The following is a 24,877-nucleotide window of genomic DNA, read 5'->3' as shown; positions in this document are numbered from 1 at the left end:
AGAGCCCTCGGCCCACAGATCGAGTTGCCCGTTACATAAATTTCTAAATTCCAAGACCGCCGTCCGATATCCCTACCATCCGCGCTGGACGTCACTATATCACGAAAACTCCCCTCAACCCGGAGACGAATGCCATCTCGGCCTCTTTCAGACCCGCAACTTCAGCAACCAAAACCGCGCGCCGGTCTGGATGGAATGGAAAGTCAAACTAGTTGACCACCTACTCACTCCGTCCAGAAGATCATCAGCCCCAATTCCAGCACCCCTTGCCCCACGCATCTTCAACATGATCGATCGAGTCCGAGCTGCAGGCTCGTCTATTCGTCTATCCTCGATGTTACTCTGCGTCCCCTGCCAACGCCTGAGGGTTGTGCGAAAGATCATTTGTCGAGGGTAGGAAGCGGGGAAAATCTAGAGTACTGGATCGGCCTGTATTACGATCTCGAATGGCTTACGCTACCGGATAATGGCCTTGAAGGCTTCTTGGGGAATCGGATTGTTTTGTTTTTTCAATCGAGGAGTGGTAATGGAAGATGGAGTCTAAATATGGTGGTAGGTGAGTAGCAATCAGGAAGAAGGCATGAAGAGTGAAAACCCTCCCCCTCCCAGCGGGAGCAGAAGGAACGTTAGAAAGATACATGGCGAAAAAGCTTGTGGGCATGGATGGATGTCGGGAAATAAGATGGGGATAAAAGTGGGTTGATATCGGCTGCTGACAATGCTGGGCGGCGCCCCCTCCCCGCCCCCCCCCTAACGGATTTCAAGGAGCTGTGCCGTGCTATGCTATGCTATGCATATGCCATTGCTTTGCTTTCATGAGAATTATGATTCCTTGGACAGAGTGAATTAGCTAAATTAGGATGATATATGAGATTGCGGTTGGCGGCTGGGGTTTTGGGGGGTATCGCAAAGGAAAATAGGGTATCGCGTGAAAGAAACGAAGAAAAACCACCGTTACTCCTTGCCCTGGGCGCAACCCGGTCTTGCCTAGGTAGTAGTTAGGCTCAGGATACGTGCGGCCCTGGTCCCACGAACTCAACGCTTGGATTTCCCTAGAAGCAGAAGCAAAGCAGAACTTGAAGCGGGAAAGCAACCGGTCAAGATGATGCAGTCACACATCTTCCCTCACCACGGGCAGATTTGCTCCGTGGCTCGCATTGGCAGTTGTGGCATTTCCTCCTGTCTTTTCCTGTCCCACCTCCACCTTCTTCTCATCTTCCTCCTCAGTCCTACTTCTCGTCAGAGTCCTCGCAAAACTGAAGAATCCCTGCCTCAAGCTCGTCGGACCGGGTGTGCTCTTCTTCATGCCCTCCGTCTCCTCGTCGGCGAACCAACCCGTTCTCCTCTTGATGGCCTTCCACACCTCCACGCCGCTCACGAAGACAATCACGCACAGGATCGCGGGCGCCCATTCCCAGGTGATGCCCTTGTGTTTGAAGACGTTGGTGTTGAGGTAGGGGATATACACGGCGGGGAAGACGGATACGGCGCCGATGATGACGGCCCAGAAGAGGAACTGGTTGGACCAGACGTCGTGGAAGAAGGGGAATCGGCGCGTTGTGTTGTTGGGGTCCAGGTCGAACATGCTGCGTCGTAGGCTTTTGAATTCCCAGGCCGAGATCAGGATGATCCAGGTCAGTTCTGCGAAGACGGCGGCTCGCGCACGGAATACCACGTCGCAGCTGTCGTTGTAGGATTTGTTGCAGTCTTCTCCTAGGCCGTCGGGCCCGGGGCCATAGACGATGAAGATGAAGGTCATGAGGCAGCAGGTCCCCATTATGGTGCCATAGACCATCATGTCCGTTATCACTTGCCAGGTGAAGACACCCTTTTTGGTGTCGTGTGGTGGTCGCTGCATGATGTCTGAACTTGCTTTCTCTCTCCCAAGTCCGAATGCGGGAAAGGAGGATGTCAGCATGTTGATCCATAGGATTTGGAGTGGAGATAGTGGGAACACGGAAAAGCCCATTCGATCCTGGAAACCCAGACCACAGATCAGGAGGATCACTTCGCCCACGTTGGAAGTGACGAGATGGAGGATGAATTTTTGAATGTTATCAAACATTCGTCGTCCCTCCTCAATGGCGTTGACGATGCTGGCGAAATTATCATCTGTCAGCACGATATCGGAAGCTGTTTTCGCAACGTCAGACCCATTCAATCCCATGGCTATGCCAACATCTGCTCGCTTGAGACTCGGCGCGTCATTGACCCCATCACCTGTCATCGCACAGTATTTGTTGCGCCGATGCAGAGCGGAGATCATGCGAACTTTGGTGTCCGGTGCACATCTTGCTATTACAAGCGGCAAAGTGGGTAAGGCGTCAATCTCATCGTCGCTCATCTTATCAAAATCGGATGCGGGCTTGACCATGGCGGCTGCGACATCGGCTCGCAGGACGCCCAGATTCTTGGGAATGATTCCGACTTCCTTGGCGATGGCAGCTGCGGTGCTGGGATGATCCCCTGTCAACATGTGTACAGCTATTCCGGCTGTGGTACAGTTCCTGACAGCTTCCTTTGTCTCCAGGCGAGGCGGGTCATATAGGCCAGCCAAACCGAGCAGGCTGAGATCTTGCTCAATTGCAGTACGATCAATGTCGGAATGCTCGTAGATTTCTTCTGAGGTAAACTTGCGCGCAATAGCTAAGACACGGAGACCTTGCTCTGCTAGGAGGGACATTTGATCAAGAATGTTGTTCCTCACTTCGGCTGTCATATCCTGTCGGTGGTCGCCGGTGCCAACAGAGGTACACAGGTCTATGATGCGCTCAACGGCCCCTTTGGTAAAGATGAGGGAGTCCGCTATGCCTTCTTTCCTGTAAACTACCGACATGCGTTTGATCGAGCTGTCGAAGGGGAATTCCATTATTTGCTTCCATCCTTTCGCGCTCTCCAGAGTCTTCTTGCCATAGCCGAAACGATGAGCGAAGACTTGTAGCGCAATCTCAGTTGGGTCACCCGTCGTCTTCCATTTCTGTTGTCCATCTTCCTTCGTCTGGCGTACTGTTGCAAGGTTGCAAAGAGCAGAGGATTCGAGGAACGATTCGAGTTCTGGCCGCATGGCCGGACTGTCCTCGACATTCTTGTTCTCCTCAGCCTTACTACTTTCGGCTTTGTGCTGATCTTTCTCTAGCTTCTCCTCCGGTACATCGAAAGCAAGTCCTGCCGTGCTTCGCTTCTTGTCGAGAGCCTCAGCTTTGGCCCGTTTCTGCTCCTCGACTACTTTTCGCGATATCGGAGCAGGCCCCAGGGTGATGGTACCAGCTTCGGGATTGTTGGCCTCATTGGAGTTTTCGACACTGTAAATGCCGACCCCAGGAATCCAAGCCTTGCGTGTCACCATTTTCCCCTGCGTTAGAGTTCCAGTCTTGTCCGAGCAGATATTGGTGACACCACCGAGCGCCTCCAAGGCACTCAACTGGCGTACAACGACTTTGCGCTTGCGCATCTGGGTCATGCCGACGACCATAGTGATGGTGAGGACGGCAATCAGAGATTCCGGAATGATGGCAATACCTGTTGAGATTGCATAGATGGCGACTTCATTAGTGACGTTGAACCGATTGACACCGAAGACAATGATTGCCAACAACAGCGCACACCCGAACAGGAAGTAGGCGAGCTTGCTCAGTTTGATTTGCAATGGTGTACCTGACGTGAGACCAAGGAATTTGCCAATACTGTCCCATACACGCAGAGCAGTTCCTTTGACCGGTTGCATGGGTCCATGCTTCTTGCGAGACAAGGAACGGTTCGGTTTACGATTCTTGCCCTGCATGGAGGCTGCAATACCGCCAATCGCAGTTGACATTCCAGTGTAGACGACAATTCCCTGGCCACGGCCCTTTGTCACGGTCGAAGAAGAATACGCCATGTTGAGCCGATCTCCGAGACCACAGTCAGCCTTGTCACCGGTTCTTGCTTCGAATTCTACCTCCTTGGCCACAGGCAGGGCTTCACCCGTCAAGATAGCCTCGTCGCACTCGAGATTCATGACCTCAAACATGCGAAGATCGGCTGGGACTGTGTCGCCAGTTTTGATTGAAACGATGTCACCTGGGACCACTTCGGCGGAGGGAATTGTGATTTGGTTCCCGTCCCGAATGACGGCGGCGGATGGTGAAGAAAGCGATCTCAGGGCGTCCATCTTCTTTTCCGCTTGGAATTCCTGGTAGAAGCCTATGATGACATTCAGGAATATGACAGCTGTGATAACACCGCCTTCGACATAATCTGTGACCCCGTAGGAAAGCGCCATGGCGAGGACTAGGACCAAGATCATGGCATTGCTGATTTGCTTGATGAGAAGGGAGTACCATTTGGCACCACCCTCTCCTAACAGCTTGTTCTGGCCATATTTTTGCTGATTCTGCTGGGCTTGCGCAGCGCTCAAGCCTGACTCTTTCGAGACCTGTAGATGTGATAAGATGTCTTCGACCGACAGAAGAAATGGTTCTTGTGGATACGACTGCACTTCCTGGGTCCCCTTCTTGCGCATGGTGAATTGCTTGATTGTCTCAGGGAGAGGAGAGCATTCGATAAAGGGAGGGAGAAAAGAGATTCTGCTGTGTAAAGCAAAGGGCAGTTTTCTGATTGGAAAAGAAAGACCTGAAAGAAAGACGACTGTGAACTTTGATATCGTCTTGAGAGGTAAATGCTACTAAGATCTGGGCGTGATAAGAGTCTTTATACCACCTACATCGCAGATGCTTTTCCCGGCCATGCTGAGCACCTGTATGCTTGAACCCTACAGGCCAAGACCACAAGGTGCTCCAAACCCACGATGAGTACTCTCGGCAGCCCGTATGTCCAGCAAGATATGACGTGTAAATGGACCACGAACCAATGAGCAGTGGGTATGACAAGGCGGACAGGATCTACCACCAGAGGGCTCCGTGGTGTCTTGTGGAAGCATGGGGCTTGGCAGTTGAGTTGAGCACTCCCGGACTGGTTAGATATCACTCACTCCCAGGTAGGCCCCGCCCTGCGTACTTCTCATTTGTAGAGGACAGTCCGTGGCGAAGACTTGGGTCCTTTTTGGGGTCAAAAGCTCACTCTTCGCCCAGCATTGCCGAGCTGTGCCAAGTCTTGCCATCAATCCATGCAAGGATTGTTGGACTTCGGAGCACGCCATGGCTAGGCGCCAAGACCCTATCTGTGCGTCTGGGGTAATTTGCAGTGGGGAAAAGGGTAGGGCAGTTCTCAACAGTCAACACATGTTCCTGTGATGTCGAATGTCGTTGAAAAAGAGGCGCAAGAGGTTGGGAGCATGCCAAGAATTAGGCCATCGGTTGAATGGAAGCTACTAGTATGCCGGTAGCCGTGGCCCAATGGGTGGAGTCCTTTAGACCCCACTTACAGGGGTGACTTTGGGCCACGGCTAAGGCGAGGGTAGTTCTTGTCTACTACGTTACATGCGGAGTACTAGTAATAACTACTACGTTACTCCGTACAGAGTCGTGCATCAGAGGTCTCCAATATACGCTAAAATTAGAGCGCCATGAGCACACTCGCTGTAAGCTTTAACGTCACGTAGAAATCAGCTTTAGGGGTGAAGCCCTAGGGCTGCTGTTAGGACCCCTGTATCCCTTTATCCTGAGACTCTTAGGCCCTCGTACAACCTACTTACACTGGGCAAGAAATCCATCAGGATAGCAAACACTTGTCCTTCCAGCAGATTGCACCAATCCTGAGCGTATCATTCGTCCAGAGGAGTCATAACCAGGGCCAGTACCTTCTTGCTCAAGCCAGCACGAGTATCTTTGTACTGGCTTAGCCGAAGCCGACCCTATGATTCGTCCTCTTCTACCTTTATGAGCCTTCTTTCGGAACCCTACGGGAAAATGCCATGTCCCATACGTCTCGGGTCAGAGGAATGATATTTTGGCTCTTTCAAGAAGATTTGTTCAATGTTGAGCCCTTCGGCCCCTGCGGCCTTATGTAGTAGTAACCGGAGTTCCTGACCAAGCCTCTAGCCTCTAGCCTACGCGGATCATCGCATCTCGAACTAAAAGAACAGAGGCGCATAGCCTGCACCACATCGAGATGTCAACCTTGAAGGCCACATTATCGCAAGAGGACATGTGGTGATGGTGATGGTGATGATGATGATGATGATGAGGATACAGCACATATGACATTTTTTCTGTAATCTTTCTATCAAAGCTTCAAAGCAGCATGGGCGCATTGGTCGACGCTTATGTAAGGTAGCCTGCATTGATGTAGCCTCCTTTTACAGCCAGATTCCCACTCATCAACGGGTATTGAGGTTTTGATCGATGCGATGTAATTCGACAGCGAGAGAGCTCTTTGCTTGATCCCACACCTTGCGAGCAGTGATGATAGCCTTGCGCCCTGGACTTACCTCCCCAGCAACGCATCTACGACCTTTGTCCTTTCTCCTCCGACCTGTCATCGCTCTCGACAAACCACCCTACGGGCCTCTAACAAAGTTGCCGAGACCTATACTGATCAAATCCACCGCGACCTCGACCCAGCATTTCTCTACATCTACTCTAGATGCGCAAGATGCCACCTCCCAATCCTCCGTCTCTCCCACCGAAATCTCGCACTTCTCCCGCCTCGCCTCTTCCTGGTGGGATCCCCACGGTCCCTCGCGACTCCTCCACCTCATGAACCCGCACCGACACACCTTCATCAGCACCTGCCTCTCCTCCATCATCCCGCTCCCCCAGGACCCCAACCAGAAAGGGCTGAAATACCTCGACATCGGCTGCACTCATCAACATAGCATTACTACTACTACTACTACTACTACTACTACTACTTCTTCTTCTTCTTCTTCTTCTTCTTCTTCTTCTTCTTCTTCTTCTTCTTCTTCTTCTTCTTCTTCTTCTTCTTCTTCTTCTTCTTCTTAGGGTTGGAACAACGAGTCCGCCGCCCGTCTCCCCAACACTCACACCGTAACAGCCATCGACCCCACCCCTTCCGTCCTCGCCGTTGCCAAAGAACACCAACGCCACGACCCAGCCCTCTCGCCTCCCAAACTCAACTACCTCAACACCGCCATCGAAGACCTGTCCGTCCCCGTCTCCGACGACGAAAAAGTCGACATAATCACCCTCTTCGAAGTCCTCGAACACATCGACCGCCCCGCCACCTTCCTGGGATCATGTATCCCGCACCTCAAACGCGGCGGCTGGATCATCGGTGCTCGCCGCTCAGCTTCGTCACCACCAAGCTGATCGCCGAAGCGCCGCTGATCGGGGTGGTGCCGCCGGGGACGCACGATTGGAATAAATACATCAATCCCGACGAGCTGGAGGCTTGGTTCGAGAAGAGAAGCAGACAGGCTCCGCGCGAGGAGAGATGGGGCAGCATGATAAAGCAGGGGGTCGTCTACGTGCCCGGGCTGGGATGGAAGATGATTCCCTTCTCGGACGGGTGGGGTAACTACTTCTTTGGCGTGCAGAGGTCGGTCGATTGATACGCCGGCGATACGTTCCGATCTGGAGAAAACGGCAAACATATACATAAAAGGGATTGTTATGAAATAGATGGACTGTACAAAGAAACACCTTTCCATGGAAAAAATTGCCACTGCCAAATTCACAGCTCACGGGATATACTCAGGCACACAGGCAACCTCCGGCGCCCATCTCGACGCTCTGAGTAGCCCAGCCCGACCCAGCCCGACCCAGCCATGCAGAGGTGCTCCAAACTTTTCCCTAGAATATGCGAGGCACTTCAACCGCATTCTTCGCTGCGGCATATTAATTAGATTGGACAAGGAAGGAGAAGAGGTGGAGGTGGAGAAGGAGGAGTGTCCATCCGGGAGTTAGATTCTGCGTCGTAGCGAACAAAGGGATCCGTCCGTGAGGTGAGGATAGGATAGGATAGGATGACCCGCGGGCCCAGCTACATGGCCGTGACAGTAGGTTAGAGACGTTGCAAAGGAATTTCAGGCGACTGACAGGACTGTTTCCGGGAAAAAGTTTCATGATTTTGACTTCGAAATCTGCCTCTCCTCGCCAGCTTAGTCCAAAGAAAGCAAAAGCCGTTCCCTAGGGTATCTCATTTCGAGGCAGACCATTGGAACCGAACGCCCTTTACGACCATGAAATGCAGGTTCCTTCACCACACTCAGCTCCCAGCATGACCACCTCCCCTTTGCGCACACAGAATTTCGAACCGGGAAGCATTCCTCACATCTCCCTTCACCGCCTTCCCTTCCCATTCCCCTTCTTCCTCCCCGCTCCCCCCACCGGTATCGGATCCGGGACGCTGACGGTGCCTTCCACCACCTCCTCGCCCGCATCGCGCAACCTCTCCTGCCCGGAGATGAAAAAACTCAAATCGCGATTCTGCTCCTCCAGCTCCCTCTTCTCCCCCTGTAGCCCCTCAATCTCCTTGCCCAGATGGGCAATCCGCTCCATCAACCGCTCATTCATGGCTTGTTCCTCACGATACTCCTTCTCCATCTTACGCGCCATGTCTTCGAACTTGGCGGCGCGCGTTTCCAGGCGCGTCTTCTCGCGTTCGAGCGCCGGCACGGCGTCGCGGGCTAGATCGTCGTATTTGGTCTTCAGGGCTGCGGCGGTGGCTAGGGCGGCGGAGGCGGCGGCAGAGGCTTTGGCGGCCTTGTCTGCCGCGCGCTCGACTTGCTCTTCGAAGTAGACGCGTTGGGACTCGAGCTGGCTGGTCAGCAGGTGCGTGTATTCGAGGCTGAGGCCTTCCATCTTCTCTCGAGAAATGCTATCAATCTCATCTTGTTCTGAGGAGGGGGCGAGCGCGGTTTCGTTGTGGCGCGAGCCCGGCAGCTCGACCAGTTTCCCACCGAGGCCGTCAGTCGAGTTTTGGATGATGCGGTGCACGTAGCCATCTCCGGTGTAGTCCCACACCCGCTTGCTTTCCATGTCCATGGCGAAGCTGTGGCCTGTCTCTTCGTAATGGCTGAATGCGTGTTTGGCTTCGTACCTTCCGCAACCAATTCTTCCGCATATCAGACATTGCCAGAGATTCGCTTCGATGTGACAGGTTTCGCAACCTATTGGCTCGTCTTCGTAGGAGTCTCCGTATGAATCTTTCTTGCCAGATTTGCCGCACAGTCGTGGTCGAGACGAGAAGTCATCATGCGTGTAGCGGCAAACAGGACACCCGCCGCCAGACCATTTCTGAAGACAGGTGCAATGGAAGACATGCTGGCAGAGGATGGTAAGGAGGCCAGTCGTTTCGTCCATACGTTCTAGACATACTGGACAAGTAGGAAGCTCGACGAGGGAGGGAGTGCGAGGAGCGAGTGGTTTCGATGAGCCGAGCGTTGAAGACGTGTGGGCATGGGGAGAGGTGAAAGGGTCGTTCTTCATATCAGGAAAAGTGTCCGGGGACGATGGAGTGGTGATGGTGATCTCAACAGACTTGACGAAGACGACATGGCACGTCTCAGGCTATGGCAGCGTCAGCTCGTTGTTTTCAGATGAACACTGTCAAGGAGCTATATCACCTCCATGCTGTTGAAAACCTTGCCGTTCCATGCCTTTTGCCAGGTGCGGGCCATCTTCCCGTCGCGGAACTTTATCAGAACCATATATCTGTTTGCTCTAGATGTCCTTATCATCCTGAAGTGGCTGACCTGGTCTCTGGTCTCTTCCCCAACAAATCCCAGAAAGTCAGGGGGGGCGAGATATGAAGGAACAGCGAGGATGCATAATGTTGTACAATCCTGGTCATTTGCTGGAGGATGAACCGTCCCTTTGCTCTCCTTGGGGGTGCCGCTGTACCATGGGTTGTTGGGCTTGCTGAGCAGAGAATCGCCGTACAAGCCTGGCGTCTCTTCCGCATCACGATATAGGTGAACGATGCCCCAGATGCTGTCTGTGACATGCTGATCGAGCGGCTCATATCTTCCCTTTGTCAACAATCCATTTGCTGATATGCCAATACCTTTACTGATATGGTTATCGTCGTCCATCTTATCCAGCTTCAATTTCCGGGTCAAGGTATTCGTGCTTTCGATATAGATGTGGTCCAATCTCTTATCGTCCGAGGCTGTCCTTGGGTTGCCAGAAGGAGTCTTCGGAGAATCATTTGGAGATAAATCCACTCGAACACCTGAGCTGGCCTTCTTGTGGACGCTTGGTTGTGATATTCCACTGGGGTGGTAGGCACCCACGCTGCTATTAGTCGAACGCACTGAATGGACGGATCGCTCTCTTTTGCTCGAAAGGAACGGTGATAGCGCCTGGCTTCCACTCGGCCACGCAACGATGGCTTTGTCTACCTGTGGAGCAGTAGATTGAACATCTGCAAATAATTCTATTGAAACATGGAAAAAGAACTCAGGCATAGCTGGCGTCTCATCATAACTCGTAATTGCGTCGAATTGTTGCAGAAGATAGAGGGAAGTGTAACGTCATTTCTCGCTCGAAAATTTTGCCACTCATCAACATAGCATTCTTCTTCTTCTTGTTCTTCTTCTTCTTCTTCTTCTTCTTCTTCTTCTTCTTCTTCTTCTTCTTCTTAGGGTTGGAACAAGAATACAGTAACGGACGAAGTGATCAGGCAGCCAAAAGTAACACATCTATGTACTAACTCGATACTGCTCCGGCTGAGCTAAAGTGGAATGCTAGCTAATAGACGTGATGCTCGCTGGCTTGATCGAGCGCCAGAAACCCGTTGCCCACCCAAACGAATGATACCGAAACCTAATTGCCACCACGCAGTCTCAACACAAGATGCAAAGTGCTCTCTTTCTGGATGTTATAATCCGACAAAGTCCGACCGTCTTCCAACTGCTTGCCGGCGAAGATGAGGCGCTGTTGATCTGGGGGAATACCCTCTTTGTCTTGGATCTTGCTCTTAACATTATCGATGGTGTCCGAGCTTTCCACTTCGAGTGTGATGGTCTTTCCTGTCAAGGTCTTGACAAAGATCTGCATGCCACCTCGCAGTCTCAGAACAAGATGTAGTGTAGATTCTTTCTGGATGTTGTAGTCGGACAGTGTGCGACCATCCTCCAGCTGCTTACCGGCGAAGATCAAGCGCTGCTGATCTGGAGGAATGCCTTCCTTATCCTGGATCTTGCTCTTCACATTATCAATGGTGTCGGACGATTCAACTTCCAAGGTGATGGTCTTGCCGGTCAATGTCTTGACGAAGATTTGCATACCACCACGAAGACGGAGGACGAGGTGAAGAGTAGATTCTTTCTGGATGTTGTAGTCGGATAGGGTTCGGCCATCTTCAAGTTGTTTACCAGCGAAGATAAGTCGTTGCTGATCAGGGGGGATACCCTCCTTATCCTGAATTTTGCTCTTTACATTGTCGATAGTGTCAGACGACTCGACCTCCAGAGTGATGGTCTTCCCGGTCAGAGTTTTGACGACTGTTGCAGGTATTAGATGAGGTCAAGAGCTAAAATATCAGGACTTCGACCTTACAGATTTGCATGCCTCCACGGAGACGAAGAACCAAGTGAAGCGTCGACTCCTTTTGGATGTTGTAGTCGGATAGGGTCCGGCCGTCTTCGAGCTGTTTGCCGGCGAAGATAAGACGCTGTTGATCAGGCGGGATACCCTCCTTGTCCTGGATCTTGCTCTTCACATTATCAATAGTATCACTGGACTCGACCTCGAGAGTGATGGTCTTGCCGGTAACTGTATAGGAGACCAACGTCAGTCAAGGCTCAGGTGGCGGTCAAGGTGAGGCTAAAGATCTGGTTTACTTACGGGTCTTTACGAAGATCTGCATAATTGCGGATGCTGTAGATAAGATTGTGCAGAGCAGATAGCGTTGTGAAGTTGGTAGGCGAATGACAATGTCGTGGCAGAGGGTGGTAGTTGTGGTTGAAGTGGTGTAATGGGGAAGAGGTTGAAGGTGAAAAGGCGGCCTTATATTTGATTCAGGTGGCGGAGTAAAATAGGCGCCAGAGCCATGCTAGTCTCAAATGAGTTAGTTAGCACAAGAAATTGAAGCAGATGGAGGGGCAGACGCAGAATTCAATTCGGAGCATTACTAAGAAGCGCCCAGAACTCGCTGGAAGCTCGCGGTGCATTCGGAGTGTTCTCCCTTTACTCTGTACTCATGAGACCATGAGAGCGAAAACTTCTACACATACGTAGTAGTATCTATAGGTGGTTCCCAAATCCACGATCAATCATATACTATGGTACAGTCAGAGGATAGCCAAGACCATTGAATTTAGTGGACAAGAGCACGCGATCGGTGAGGCTTGACAGCGGAGAGTCGTTGACGATGATCCTCAACATGGGTTCGTCCTGCCAGAAGCATGCATCTTCCAACGGCTTTATCGCATGATGTTGCGGCACACAGAGCACATCCTCGGAGCTGCTGCACATTCTTGCATGATGCTGTAGCCCCTGGTTATCATGCATGTTACGTACACATAGTGGTTCAATCATGGTAATCATGCGATAACAGTCTCATTGGTGGCCAGTGGGGGATAGCAGCTCAGCCAAGTTGACGATCAGAATCTTTAGACTTCAAGACTTCTGCACCCAAGAAGTTTCAACAGTGATCGTGATTGCCAAAGTGATATTGCACATACAAGACCTGCCTGCTAGGCCTGTGAAGCGAATACATAACACCCCCATAATCACAGGCTACAACGTAGAAGTAAAGGAGTTTCTGCTCACCGAGCATGCTCCATTGCTAGTCATCTCCTGCTTTCTAATGAGAGTATATGAAACGAAACTGGTAATGGTGCCGCCCAGATTGCGGCCATACTTCCCCAGGTCCTGGACCACACACATCGTGATTCATGCATCATGATCTCGGCTAAACTCGCTGATCGCTATGCACGTAAGATCCAAAAAAAAAACTATTGCGATGAAAAAACAGGAAATCTCATCGCCGTTTGACAAGATAACAAACAAAAAACGAGCATGTCGTGGCAGTGGCTTCGTGAAACTCGATGTCCATGCATCATCTACTGTCGCTTGCTTCGGCAAATCAAATTTTGGTAGCATGGCCTCGTTGGGAGGCCGTCAAACGAGTGTCGTAAAAGGTAAGGCGTTAGTTGGCGCGAATAACGAGTTTGGAGATGAATTTGTTTGACAAAGAGTCAAAGTCTTCAGGGTCGTATTTGGCGCTTACAGCGCGACTCTTGAGGTATTGTTCTATGTTACCGTCAGCAAAAATTCCGAGACCACAAGCCACTTCGACCTCACCATAGCGCGTTACATTTTCCTGCACTTCGGTCATTGTCTTGCAAGCAGCGTCGTTTGATTGAAGAACGTGGTGATGCTTCGGCGTATCCCATTCAACAAAGGCAGGTAATTTCTGCGAAATCGCCTGGAAGAGGCCAACCACAACGCCCACCGGGACCGTTTCCATGTCGTTAAGGAACTTTTCCATCAATGCATCGTTGGGGACTCGGTGGGCATCAAATTGCATGAACTCCCAAACCGCAAGCAAGAGCGTGGCAAGAATGAAAATTGTAGGCCAGTGCTTCAGCTTGTCACCACTGTACACGCTTGAGTACAGTGAAGAGAGTTCTTCGAGAACCTCCTTTTGTAGATCCCGCCACATATTGCCCATGGATGTCTTCACCTGGAAATTGATTGCGTTAGGAGCCACGATTTTTCCATAATATTGTGATGACTCGTCGTCCACTCGACCCTGGAAATGTTCCTCCTCTGGAATTCCTTCAACGAGGGTGATGTGAAGGGTGAGACTGTACGCAAGTAGAAACTTTAATGCTTTGCGGATGACTGGTGCTTTAGTACGGCTGTAATAATTGAATGCAGTCTTCAACATTGACGTCAAAAATGGCGTCTCGCCGCAGTACGACTCGACAAAGTTGTAAAAGCTGCCAGGGACATCGAGGTGTCGGTCCAAGTAATCGGACAGCATAGCCGAGGAGAGGCAATCCAAGTCGGCATAAAGAGGTGCTGTCCGAAACACATACGTCTTCGGATCCAGCGAATAATTGTTGGTCTCTGCCCAATCGATGTCGAACATCTTCTCATCTCGCACAAACACCTCACGTACAGTAAGTGGAAGCATCTGACCGTAACCATGGCTGATGAACAAGGTCTTGTGGGAGTCGGAAAATCCCTTGATGTTACCAGCAGATAATTCGAAGGTCAGATGGCGAGCGTAGTCTGCTCTGTAGTCTTTGGTGAAAAAACCAATCTCCTTGATGTCAATGCGGGTGCAAGGCACTTGCCACAATCGAGCATGCGAAGGTTTACATCCTGCACATGGCTCACCTTTGTCGCATGTTTTCTTCAGAAATTTGCACCGTAAACACGCTCTCAACTTTCGGATCTCACTGGCCTGCTTACGCTGCTCAGGCCGCAGAGGACCCTTTCTCTTTCCAACACGCTTCTCGGTGTCTGGCTTGGACACTTGTGGTGTCTTTTTGATCACTTTGTCCGTGGCTTTTGCAATGGGACTCTTTCGAGCGGGTCGTCTACTGGTTGGCGACAATGAGCCTTGTGATCCTGGTGATCGTACTGGGGAAGTAGGCTTGGATATGGACTTCGTGAATGGGACTGGAATTGGACGTACTAAACCAACAGGGCTGATGTGTAGCGATGACTGGGACAGACCCTCTGGAGAGACCTGTTGAGCTTGTGGATATCGGTGGTCAAAGTCTGGATTCGAGTCCGAGCTGGGTGAATGAATGGCGTGGGGTACAAGTTCAAAGCTACCGAGGATTGAGGTGCGAGGTTGCTGCTCAAAGTCTGAGGACCATGATGACTCCGAAGATGTTCGGTTGTGAAGAGTCTCGTTGGGGTCCACGCAGCCATTGCGCTCATATGTTTGGCGAGCTTCGATGGTATTCCAGCCATCGCTATCACTCAGGCTGGTGAGAGATCGGACCTCAAGATGCGTTTCGCTTGGGGATGAGGAATGAGCCTGCTGATATGATTGCATGTTCAGGGTGTCCTCCGGTGCGGCATAGCTGGGCAGGCCATCTTGAAACTCGTGCCAATGGAAGGCCATTGTCTCCATTGACTGAGGTGCTGGAGGTGCTGGCATGTACTGAGTATCGAGAGCAAGACCAGTGTCCATGCTTGCTTGAGAGACCGGCATGATCTCGATTGGTGACGACTGCATAGGGACACCATAGACCCCCCCAAAGGGGATGCCAGACTGAGAGTGTTGAGGGTAAGAGTATTGAGGTGGAGGCTGCTGATAGCCCCAATCATTCAGAAGTTGTTGCTCGGGCATCGAGGTCTGGTGATAACCATTCTGGTGGGTTGCTTGTAATTGCTCCATCTCCCTCCTGATGTCCAGTCCTTGCGAGGTATTCTGCTGCTGGGCCATCGTCAGTGGCCAGGCTTGCCCTTGAAGATAGGATAGATGCGGTGCTCTCGAGTCGTACTCGAATGGAACCTCCTCGTCGGCAACGCCGATATTGGTCATTTTTGTGGCGGGCCGGCACGAAGGTGTTGGATTTCAGCTCATGCCTGGCTGAGAAAGGTAAGAGTGAGGCCGGCAACGGAGGTTTGGCAGAAATCGTAGGTCGTCTGAGACCAACAGCCGCCTAGGAACTAGTATACCCCAGTGGACACAGTCGGTCCTTGCTGACTGGTCGACAGCCTGAGCGGTGAGCCGAACGGCAGAGTGCAGACCTGAAGCGAGGCGCCAAATGTGGTTAGTGATCTCGTTAGGTTTTCCGCGCGAGGCAGGAAGCCCAAGCCCAAGAAGATACGACAAGACATACGTAGGCCTTAGTAACTTAACTATCGAAAAGATAGAGAGGATTCTGACTCAGTCCGACAGATATGTTCCGGAATCCCACCACTCGGCGCAAAATGCACATCATCGCGCATCTCTAAGGAATATTCGTCAGAGTGCAAGTCAGAGTGCAAGTCAGAGTGCAAGCGGCCGTCAGGCAGGAGGGCCCGTCTAAGTTGCAATTAAGTTAGGGTGGTTTTGAAATGCTACCCTACGTAGTCGGGTTTTTGGTGCGCCCTCGGACATTATCAATTGGCCGCGCGGTGCCCACTTCAACCCCCCCTCCATGCATGTACCATTCGTCAATGGATGCGATTGGCCTGTGGATGGTAAGTCTTTCCTTGCTGGCTGCTCGCGTCTGCTTCAAAACGATGCCCTTAGATAAGAGTGGCTACAGCATCTGTCAGACAATGACAGTCAGTAGCACTGCCTCTGCTATGCCCTGCGTTGGTTTGCTTTTCCCCTGGAACCGCTGCAACGCTTGATATATTATTATCCAATGAGCCAATAAGTAAGATCTTCTCAACGCGCTATGTGGAGTTCATGACCCACATGTCGACTCAAAGGTACGTAATGTGTCTTCCTGAAGTCCCCGTAGGTGGGAGCAGGAATATGTAGCAACATTCTAGGACATGCAAACGCGAGAAATGAACTCACCGTCAAAAACGAGATCATATTCTCCAACGGAAGGATTTGCACTAGTTATAGCGTACGCAAGCTATCCTGCATAATGAAATTAGTAGGCTTCTTTCTGGCCCTGGGGTCTACTGTCAAGAGATATTGATCTAAGTACTACATACTCCGTATATTCTCCTATTGTAAGAACTCGCATCAGAAGTATATTTACCTGTGCAGGTATGAAACACATTGACATACAGAAAGGCAGACAAAACGACTGAACCATCAAAGCGCTAGTAGTAATTGAACTCAATTCAATTTTATTCCCTCAGCTATACCAACAGTTTTGGTGGAGAGATGTACATTTTATCAATCAGGCGCGAGTTCATTGCACAATCGCCTATTCTATGGGCGCATACAGATAGGAGATACTATATAGAATCCAGTGTCTTATTGGTGTGTTTATTGTAGCAATTGCAAGCAGTCTGGCTTGTAGCTGATTTTGAAACTTCTAAGGTTCCTATTCAATTTCCCATATGCTCCGAAGATTCTCGATGTGCCACAATAGTAATGCACGGGCACAAGGGACAATGAAGCATTCTCCGCCACGATAAATGTCTAAGAGCGGTGATCCTGATTGATGCGTCCATTCCACCGCAAGGTTGTGTTTCGCTCTCGCAATGGAGCACCGAGTTTAAAGAGAACAAATATATCACCATCGTTGAAACGTACTATGGCCGAAGCGATTCCATCCATCTTCTCCATTCCCCTACATTTCACACGGCCGCCTTCGGTACAGGATGAGCTTACAACGCAGACATCAGCTGCTCAACAGGATACGATTGCGGAGTGTCTACCATTCTTGACCAGTGCAGAGGATGCCTCCAAGAGTCCATTCGATTTCAATGACCACGGCGTCCCCCGGTTGGACCGACAGGGTCACATTGATTTCCTTCACGGGTCCCTTCGAGAATTTCCAGCGGGCTTCGTAGCTGTTGATGCTAGTAGACCCTGGATGGTTTACTGGGCATTGATGGGACTATATCTACTTGGGGAGGATGTCACATATTATCGCGAAAGGTCAGTCATGGAATTCAGCCTGACTTCGCTAGCTTAATTACGCTCCTGACTACTTCTGTCCTCATGCTGACGACTTATCCAGGGTTATTACAACCTTTGCCCCCATGCAGAATGCTTCGGGAGGCTTCGGTGGAGGCCATGGTCAATATTCGCATCTCGCTGGGACATATGCTGTTGTTCTGAGCTTGGCGCTTGTGGGGGGCGAAAGAGCGTATTCTTTGATCGATCGTGAGAATATGTGGAAATGGTTGGGCCGATTGAAAAAGGCCAATGGGGGCTTTGAAGTATGTGAAGGCGGAGAGGTCGATGTACGTGGCGCGTACTGCGCGATGGTCATTATCGTGCTACTTAACCTTCCTTTCGAGCTCCCGTCGCCCATCCACACAAATGTGGGTACTCTTAGTACCTTCCAACAAGGTCTCGAAGACTATCTGGCGAAATGCCAGACACTTGAAGGCGGTATTTCCGGCGCCCCTGGTAATGAAGCACATGGAGCCTATGCATTTTGTGCCATCGCTTGTCTGTGCCTGATGAATGAGCCGCATATAGGCTTGCGATCTCTGGATTTGCCGTCCCTGCTTTCGTGGCTTTCCTCGAGACAATACGCTCCTGAGGGAGGATTTGCAGGAAGGACGAACAAGTTGGTGGATGGCTGTTATAGTCATTGGGTTGGGGGATGCTGGCCATTGATTGAGGGGTTTCTGTACGGACCAAGGACAGCACTGAATAGCCCTACGGATCGTGTGCTCAGAAGCTTGTACAGCAAGGAGGGTCTGACCAGATATATCCTCTCTTGCTGTCAAGCACAAACCGGTGGTCTGAGAGACAAGCCATCGAAGTAAGTCGTGTCCCTTCTCTATTCGTGGAATTGCTTGCTGAGTCTTCCTCCATAGGAGAGCTGATTCATATCACACATGCTACACGCTTGCGGGGCTGAGCTCGGTACAGCATGTTCACTTTCATGTGCATCAAGATGCTTCAATTTCTAGTTCAACGCATCCATTCCGGTGGAGATCTCTGCCATTATGTGATCTGGTCAGCAGTTCCGCCGCTGGTGTGTATGACAAGCAAGACACGTTACAGCCGCTTCACCCTCTATTTGTAATTCCTCATGATGCCGCTCAGAGATTGAGAAACTGGTCGGAAGGGCAGAGCACAGGTTGGGCAGTTATTGATCAGACCTGAGGCAGTTGATTTTATTGATCGTTCCCTTAAGATTCTTATATTAAAAATGTGACTGGCTCTGACAACAATCCCATGCTATTCGTGGCATATTAGTTGTGTCCAATCTGATGGGCCATAGTGGAGGTCTGCTGCACCTTTCCTAATTGACTGTGCAAAGGTAACATTACTCCTGTTTTGACTTGCCTGCCTTTCCAATTCGTACGTGGTCGTTCGATCCTGATACCCCGGAAAGCTGAGGCTCTCTCTTGAAAGATCAAGACAATCAAACCCCAGAAACGGTCAGCTGCTGATCTTCACGCCCAAACTAGCCGATCTGGTGATCTTGCACGGTGCAAAAACCAGAAAGACTCCCACTCAACCATCGTCACGACCCTTCTACCGAACCATCATAGTTTTAGCCAAGCTACTTCTTGCTGCCACTGATGAATGTTTACTACGGTAGGAGGCATAATAATTGTAAGCGCGCCCCTAGTAAAATTGTTATTAACGACTCTCATACAGATACCTTGCCGCCCTTGTACGAATGACGTACCTCCGGGGGTATCATATCTCATTCTACAACTGCTCCAATCAATGCCAGCAAGGTATCAGGCAGTGGTCGATGCCAGTGGAATGCCAATGGAATGCACACTCGATACTCGGTAGGATAGGTTAGTCCCAATCAAGCGATTTTGTGGCGTTCTATCTTGGCGTTACAAGCTGTTACTACTTAGTAGGGCCCGCTAACATTATTATGCCTCCTACTAGCACCGTAGTAGGTCATCTGCTTTCAAAGTACGAGGGCTGCAGCGTCAGGACTGCAGAGTTGCAGCAGAGCGGCGTTTATCGGTTGAGCGCAGGCTACTTGAAGTCACCACTCTCTCGAAATCGTACCTCTCATCACGCGGAATTTTCTGCGAGATCAGCTTGGTTACCAATGACACACGTCGAAGCGCCCGGCTTAGCTTTGAGAAAGAACACCAAATCCATCGGCTCAACAGATTATGTCTCTTTCGGGAGCGTGCTGCATAGGTTCCACCGCTTGGTTCTCTAAGCGTGTTGCCAGCTCATCATTGCATCTTGAATGCCTGCCAAATTATGCGCCGACCACACACCCTTCCTCTACCAGGTAAGGCCCAGTCAATAGTTTCTTTCTTGATCGCCATCATCCCCATGCTATCAAGATGTTGTGCATGCCGTTAGTGACAATTTATGAGCAATCTAGATTGTGCTCTTGATTTGAGCAAGCCTGGGATACGGAGTACTGGTGAGCAAGTGAACTTTTCCGGAGTAAACTTTCAGACCTAGGGCTGCGGCTCTGCATTTCGATTTCAGCAATTTCTGGATTCCACTTGTCTTTGTTACTCGAAGTGTCTATGGATACTGGCAAGATTCGCAGACTCCTGTCTCCACGGAACTGGTCTGAGGGTTCAAGAAGAGTCTACGTATTCTAGAAGCAAGCCAAATTCGCCTCTGGGTCGCATTAGCGCACGCTGGTACATTCAAGTGATTCAACGGGTTCGTTGGCAATGGCACTGTACCAGGATCCTGGTCCGAAGGTCCCTGGTCGACCTTTTGCACCTGTGTCTCCTAATGATAATCACCGCAATTGCTTCAATTGAGGGTTGTCGCCATGACAGATGCATCATGCCGTCCACGCTGCTACCACGAGCGTTTAGGCAACCTGCCAGTTGTTCATGTGGTTGCACGAGCGGACTTCTACAGATCGAACTCTAGCCCGACCAGGCGGGCGATTTGATAGGCTTCGATATAAGTCTCCGGATTCGCGTTATTCTTTACTGGTAACAAGCTATGCCAGCACAGCATCAGAAATCAACAGCATGAACAGCTGGCAGATGTCGACAAAGATGTATACTTGGACCAATGTGGCGAGGCCTCTTTAGGTCTATTATGTACCTCTTGCGTGAGTGTGTGAGCCCCACTCGCATTATCATTATCTCATTTATCACGCTTGCTTCGCTGTCTTTATTGGGGCCCGTCCCAGTGGAAATACCTTTGATTTGCGCAATTGAAGTTTCAAGTTCAAAGCCATCATCTCCACCCTGAATCAGTCTGCCATACATACGCCTTACGCTTCACTCTTTGTCCAGCTGATACTGGTCGCATCGTTTTTCAGAGCCTGTGCCATCATATCATTGTACTGTCCATTGGGCATCAATCAAGCACCTCCTTCCAGACTCATCGTCGTCGCCGTTCAAGGTCCTGACGCTTGCTGGATAGTCGCCGGAGCCACTCCGAATCTCTAAATCTTAACCTCGAGGCGGTTGTTTCATGATGTGTGCGTTCTACCACGAGTACCTATCGGGTAGGTGCAGTTCCCGTCATCCCCCACGGTCCTTGAAGAACCTTCCCAGCATTTGGTTCTGTCATCTGTCGCTGGTCAAAGATTCCCTTTGTGGTCATATAATCTCTATATTGCACGTGATTGATGAGGGGCCACCCTTCTTTCCTTGGGGAAGCATAGCTCATGGAACGCTGGGCAGGGGACTGATTCACGATCATACAGGTCTCTGCGACCGCCGTCACTGGCCAAGCCCACAGTACGGCACATACAGCTCGTCCGCTGGGTATGGATGTGTTGTCACTGTGAATCATCGCGAATACCAGACAGATGCGTACTATCCCACAGAGGACCTAGCCAAGGAGAATGCCGCCATGAGAGCGTATCTCATCTGCCGGAACTTCTCTGTGAACGATGGAATGTACCCTGTCGGCCATGATCACGGAGGTTTTGTGCAAGGCATCCCCACCGCAATCGGCACAGGTCGTCACAGCCACCGTCACAACGGGAGTGATACCTCATCTAGCCCAGGGAGCAGCCCTGGCCGTCAGGGCAATCTCAGAAGCAGCGGCTACGGTAGCTCGTCAAGCAGCTACGGGAGTCATAGTTATTACGGATCCTCATCTTCGAGTTACGGTAGCAGCAGCCGTTACCGATCTATATACCCCGCCAGCAGCCGTCGTTCCTGATCCAATTGCACGAACCGGAGTCTTCCTTGGCATTTTTCACTTTAGGGATCCATGTTAAACCTTCGTCCAATGATGAGTCACGACTTAATGCCCATACGAGACATACGAGACCACAACGAGGATTCCCCTGTATCAAGTTGAGCATTACCCTACCTTGGTTTTCATGCATAGCCATGCGAGGATGTTTTGCATTACCGGAGGGTCGCTTTTGATAGCGCTGGGTGTTGAGATGGAGGACAATATTGTTCTATTCTCCGTGCAGGCGAGCGTTTGGGTCTTATACTCTGTAGAGACGTATTCTTACAGCCAAATATAGAACACGACCATGCAGCTCATCCACAAAAGGATTCGTCCCTTGTCTCTCGTATTTATTGGGTTACATCAGGACAGAACGACGCCACTCCTTGTATCTCATAGCACTCCCCCTTGCTTTAGTAGGAGAAGTGTTGAAGCGGCAATGTCGAGAAGGATTACCACTTCAAGTTCACGTGTCATCTCTTGCCAAGCCAAGTCCGATCAAAGAATTGTTCTCTTGGCAAGATCTGCACTAGTACTACTTAGTATGGAATGACGCAGCCCCTGATACTTATCCAATACTACGAGTAGTAGCGGTACGGAGTACTCCGTGCTGTCTGAAAACCAACTTTGTTATTATGTTCCGTCAGCTAGATCCCTGGTCGTCTCCTTAAAATCTCCTTCTGTATCATTAGGAGAGTTCCTTTCTTTCGTCTTCCTTCCATTGCTGTAACGGGATGCCAATTTTTCTTCGATCACTGGGCCGTTCTAGCCATGCTATCAGCACATCATTCGCCTCTACAAGACGCGTTCCAACTTCGTCCACAGTAAACCTACAACGTTTACAAAAGCAACCAATCAGTTCATTATGGCTACCCGGACTTGCTTCTTCGACATGTCAGCAGCAAACGCGACTTTCCTCAAGCGAGCAGAAAGCCAAGGACCTCAACCAACGGGGCATTGACAACGAGTTGTCGAAATTGGATGATGATATCGAGGCAGAGAAGGAGAAACAAGTCAGAGCACCATGGCACAGGGAGGGCGCCGACCAGGCCCCAGTGTCCCGACCTCGAACCGCTAGCGCGATGACTAAAGGTAGACTCTTCCATCAATCTTGCGGAGCAGGTCTGACCGTGGCTAGGCAAGCTTCTTACTACTCCATCCAGGTTAATGAAACTGGTGCTACCATTGACAACGCTTGATCACAACTCCGACCGGAAAGACATTGCTCCGCTTGCTCTGCTCGTACATCCTCAGCAACCTCTCTCATACCTGGAGCGCCTCATACAGGCAGAGATTCCCAGCATCACAACCGGAAAAGGAGACAACAGAATACCCACCATCTCCTTTAGGGCTATGGAGTCAGAGGATGATAAGATCAAGCCGAAGGGGAAGGTCACAGGAGATGACTTGACAGACCCAACTGCTAGCGGCAGAGGCGGCCCGGGTGAAGGTGGTGTGGAGAGCTACAGCGGCGCGGGTCGCGAAGCCGATGACGAGGACACCGGACAATTCGTCCGTTGGAGCTCAAGCACCGAAATAGGCGACTTTGTCAGAGATGCTGCTCGAGCAAAAGAATTTATTATTGAGATTGAAGGGGGTTCACATGAGATCAGGGTCGGAGTTCCATCATTCAACGACCGTACTTTCTATCTGCGACAGAGACTCCGCAAGACAGCCCGAAAGCTTGCTGATATGGCGGTAATCAAGAAGGAATGCGATATCGCAGCTCATAGGGCAGGCCAGCGATTGGCTATGGCTGGCTTTGGTGTTATGGTGGGCTACTGGTACGTTGTCTATCGGCTAACATTCGAGACCGACCTTGGTTGGGATACTATGGAGCCGGTCACATATTTGATTGGTCTCAGCGCACTGATGGGCGGCTATCTTTGGTTTCTGTATCACAATCGTGAAGTATCATACAGGGCTGCCCTCAATCTCACCATCAGCCGACGACAGAACAAACTCTATGAGGCTCGAGGCTTCAACCTCGGGCGATGGCAGTCCTTGACTGAAGAAGGAAATGCATTGCGGACGGAGATTAAGGCAGTAGCTACTGAGTATGATATCGAGTGGGATGAGAAGGCCGACGAACACAACGAAGAAGTCTCGCAAGCGCTCAAGAAGGAACGTAAGCGCGATGATAAGAAGCGGAAGTCGACAGACAAAGCCAACGATGACGATGAATGATTTTAGACAGTCGTTCTGTAAACAAGGTATCCAACCAGAATCTACCTTCCACGTCTTATCCTCCTGAACCCGCTGGTCTTATCGTACCAAGTGAGCATTCCGGGCTGGGTCATAGTATTTTGTATCGCTGTTACCACCATTGCTAGGGCCTGAAATTCTGGTTAGGTTTCGGGGTGGTACGGAGCTATTGTGTCTCACCTGGTCGTCCAGTTCCGCCTTCGCCTCGGTCGTCTCCATTGCGTCGATTGCGATTATTGCGGAAGTCTCGAGATCGAAAGACGCTGTATAGCAGCCATAATGTTACCCAGTTCGGTGCGTGCTCGCCGTTGGTCTGACCTCGATCGAACAAAGTTCGGGCCATGGATCCGGCAGGCGCTTGTTGCCATGTATCGAGAATGCCGCAACGGCGTCGTTCGTTACGAATATGATGCCAAAAGAATGGTGGCCGGCAGTCTGGATCGCCGCGTTTTTCGTCTATCAAGTTCGACCTGTCCTGATTCATTCGGTTGTATACAGCAATGGCCACCTCCTAGGGAGCTTCAGTGAGTTTGAATCCGGTATGAACATGAACCCTGACGCACCCTCATTTGTCGATAGTAGTTCTCGTGAGTTGGGTTCTGATGATCGAGGCCTAAGGCGCGCATAAACTCATCTTTTGGTACACGAGGCCCAACCGCAGGGTACTGGTCCATGTTGGGGAGAAAGGCTGTTCAACGTCACAACCTGAAAGCTATGTGCAGCTTCAATATTAAATACTGATGGGGACATGGAGAGAGCCGGACACGGAGCAAAAGCATTTCTATATGCTCTTAGACCTTTTGAAGTCAAGCTGCTAGCAAGCCAGAAGCAAACAGCTGGACCCACGGCCCGAATCATCGAGCATTTCCGTCTCATCGAGTCGCATAGATACATCGGCCATGTCAGCAATATGTCAAACCTGCTTACAAGCTCTAACGATAGTAAGGATGATCAAACAGCACGGTATAGACAAGCTTCCCTGTCTTTGCTCCCAGATCCTCCGCATCACAGCGCGACTATGCCCGTTGAGCCGTTGTGTCATGCACACACCTGCTGGCAGCCGCCTGTCTTGTTGCGACTTACGGTTCGTGAAACGAATAAACCTTGATACCACTCGGCAATAGTGTTG

The 24,877-nt window shown here is 50.7% G+C and overlaps 8 protein-coding genes across 8 annotated transcripts; 3 read left to right on the top strand and 5 right to left on the bottom strand.

Annotated features, from left to right (window-relative positions):
• Nucleotides 1-1,111: 1,111 nt before the first annotated feature.
• Nucleotides 1,112-4,501, bottom strand: EPUS_03768 (uncharacterized protein; the record flags this gene model as incomplete). The annotated part of the gene is made up of 1 exon (XM_007807751.1): nucleotides 1,112-4,501. One exon carries the CDS (start codon nucleotides 4,499-4,501, stop codon nucleotides 1,112-1,114), a length of 3,390 nt encoding a protein of 1,129 aa, XP_007805942.1.
• Nucleotides 4,502-6,341: 1,840 nt separating this feature from the next.
• On the top strand, nucleotides 6,342-7,450 carry EPUS_03767 (uncharacterized protein; the record flags this gene model as incomplete). The annotated part of the gene is made up of 3 exons (XM_007807750.1): nucleotides 6,342-6,612; nucleotides 6,934-7,173; nucleotides 7,218-7,450. 3 exons carry the CDS (start codon nucleotides 6,342-6,344, stop codon nucleotides 7,448-7,450), a joined length of 744 nt encoding a protein of 247 aa, XP_007805941.1.
• Nucleotides 7,451-8,180: 730 nt separating this feature from the next.
• Nucleotides 8,181-10,309, bottom strand: EPUS_03766 (uncharacterized protein; the record flags this gene model as incomplete). The annotated part of the gene is made up of 2 exons (XM_007807749.1): nucleotides 8,181-9,410; nucleotides 9,467-10,309. 2 exons carry the CDS (start codon nucleotides 10,307-10,309, stop codon nucleotides 8,181-8,183), a joined length of 2,073 nt encoding a protein of 690 aa, XP_007805940.1.
• Nucleotides 10,310-10,667: 358 nt separating this feature from the next.
• On the bottom strand, nucleotides 10,668-11,712 carry EPUS_03765 (Polyubiquitin; the record flags this gene model as incomplete). Its single annotated transcript, XM_007807748.1, has 3 exons — nucleotides 10,668-11,347; nucleotides 11,403-11,618; nucleotides 11,691-11,712. The coding sequence occupies 3 exons, from the start codon at nucleotides 11,710-11,712 to the stop codon at nucleotides 10,668-10,670; spliced, it is 918 nt and encodes a 305-aa protein (XP_007805939.1).
• A 1,284-nt stretch (nucleotides 11,713-12,996) lies between these two features.
• EPUS_03764 (uncharacterized protein) lies at nucleotides 12,997-15,357 on the bottom strand (the record flags this gene model as incomplete). Its single annotated transcript, XM_007807747.1, has 2 exons — nucleotides 12,997-13,100; nucleotides 13,152-15,357. 2 exons carry the CDS (start codon nucleotides 15,355-15,357, stop codon nucleotides 12,997-12,999), a joined length of 2,310 nt encoding a protein of 769 aa, XP_007805938.1.
• A 1,666-nt stretch (nucleotides 15,358-17,023) lies between these two features.
• Nucleotides 17,024-21,525, top strand: EPUS_03763 (uncharacterized protein; the record flags this gene model as incomplete). Its single annotated transcript, XM_007807746.1, has 4 exons — nucleotides 17,024-17,370; nucleotides 17,453-18,208; nucleotides 18,264-18,424; nucleotides 21,062-21,525. 4 exons carry the CDS (start codon nucleotides 17,024-17,026, stop codon nucleotides 21,523-21,525), a joined length of 1,728 nt encoding a protein of 575 aa, XP_007805937.1.
• Nucleotides 21,526-22,277: 752 nt separating this feature from the next.
• Nucleotides 22,278-23,730, top strand: EPUS_03762 (uncharacterized protein; the record flags this gene model as incomplete). Its single annotated transcript, XM_007807745.1, has 2 exons — nucleotides 22,278-22,635; nucleotides 22,682-23,730. The coding sequence occupies 2 exons, from the start codon at nucleotides 22,278-22,280 to the stop codon at nucleotides 23,728-23,730; spliced, it is 1,407 nt and encodes a 468-aa protein (XP_007805936.1).
• Nucleotides 23,731-23,808: 78 nt separating this feature from the next.
• On the bottom strand, nucleotides 23,809-24,422 carry EPUS_03761 (uncharacterized protein; the record flags this gene model as incomplete). The annotated part of the gene is made up of 3 exons (XM_007807744.1): nucleotides 23,809-23,879; nucleotides 23,929-24,259; nucleotides 24,312-24,422. The coding sequence occupies 3 exons, from the start codon at nucleotides 24,420-24,422 to the stop codon at nucleotides 23,809-23,811; spliced, it is 513 nt and encodes a 170-aa protein (XP_007805935.1).
• Between the last annotated feature and the right edge of the window lie 455 nt (nucleotides 24,423-24,877).

Source organism: Endocarpon pusillum (genome assembly GCF_000464535.1).
Source record: "Endocarpon pusillum Z07020 unplaced genomic scaffold scaffold7240, whole genome shotgun sequence".
Lineage (NCBI taxonomy): Eukaryota > Fungi > Ascomycota > Eurotiomycetes > Verrucariales > Verrucariaceae > Endocarpon > Endocarpon pusillum.
The sequence above is the reverse complement of the archived record's forward strand: the minus strand, read 5'-3'. Positions and strand labels throughout refer to the sequence as shown.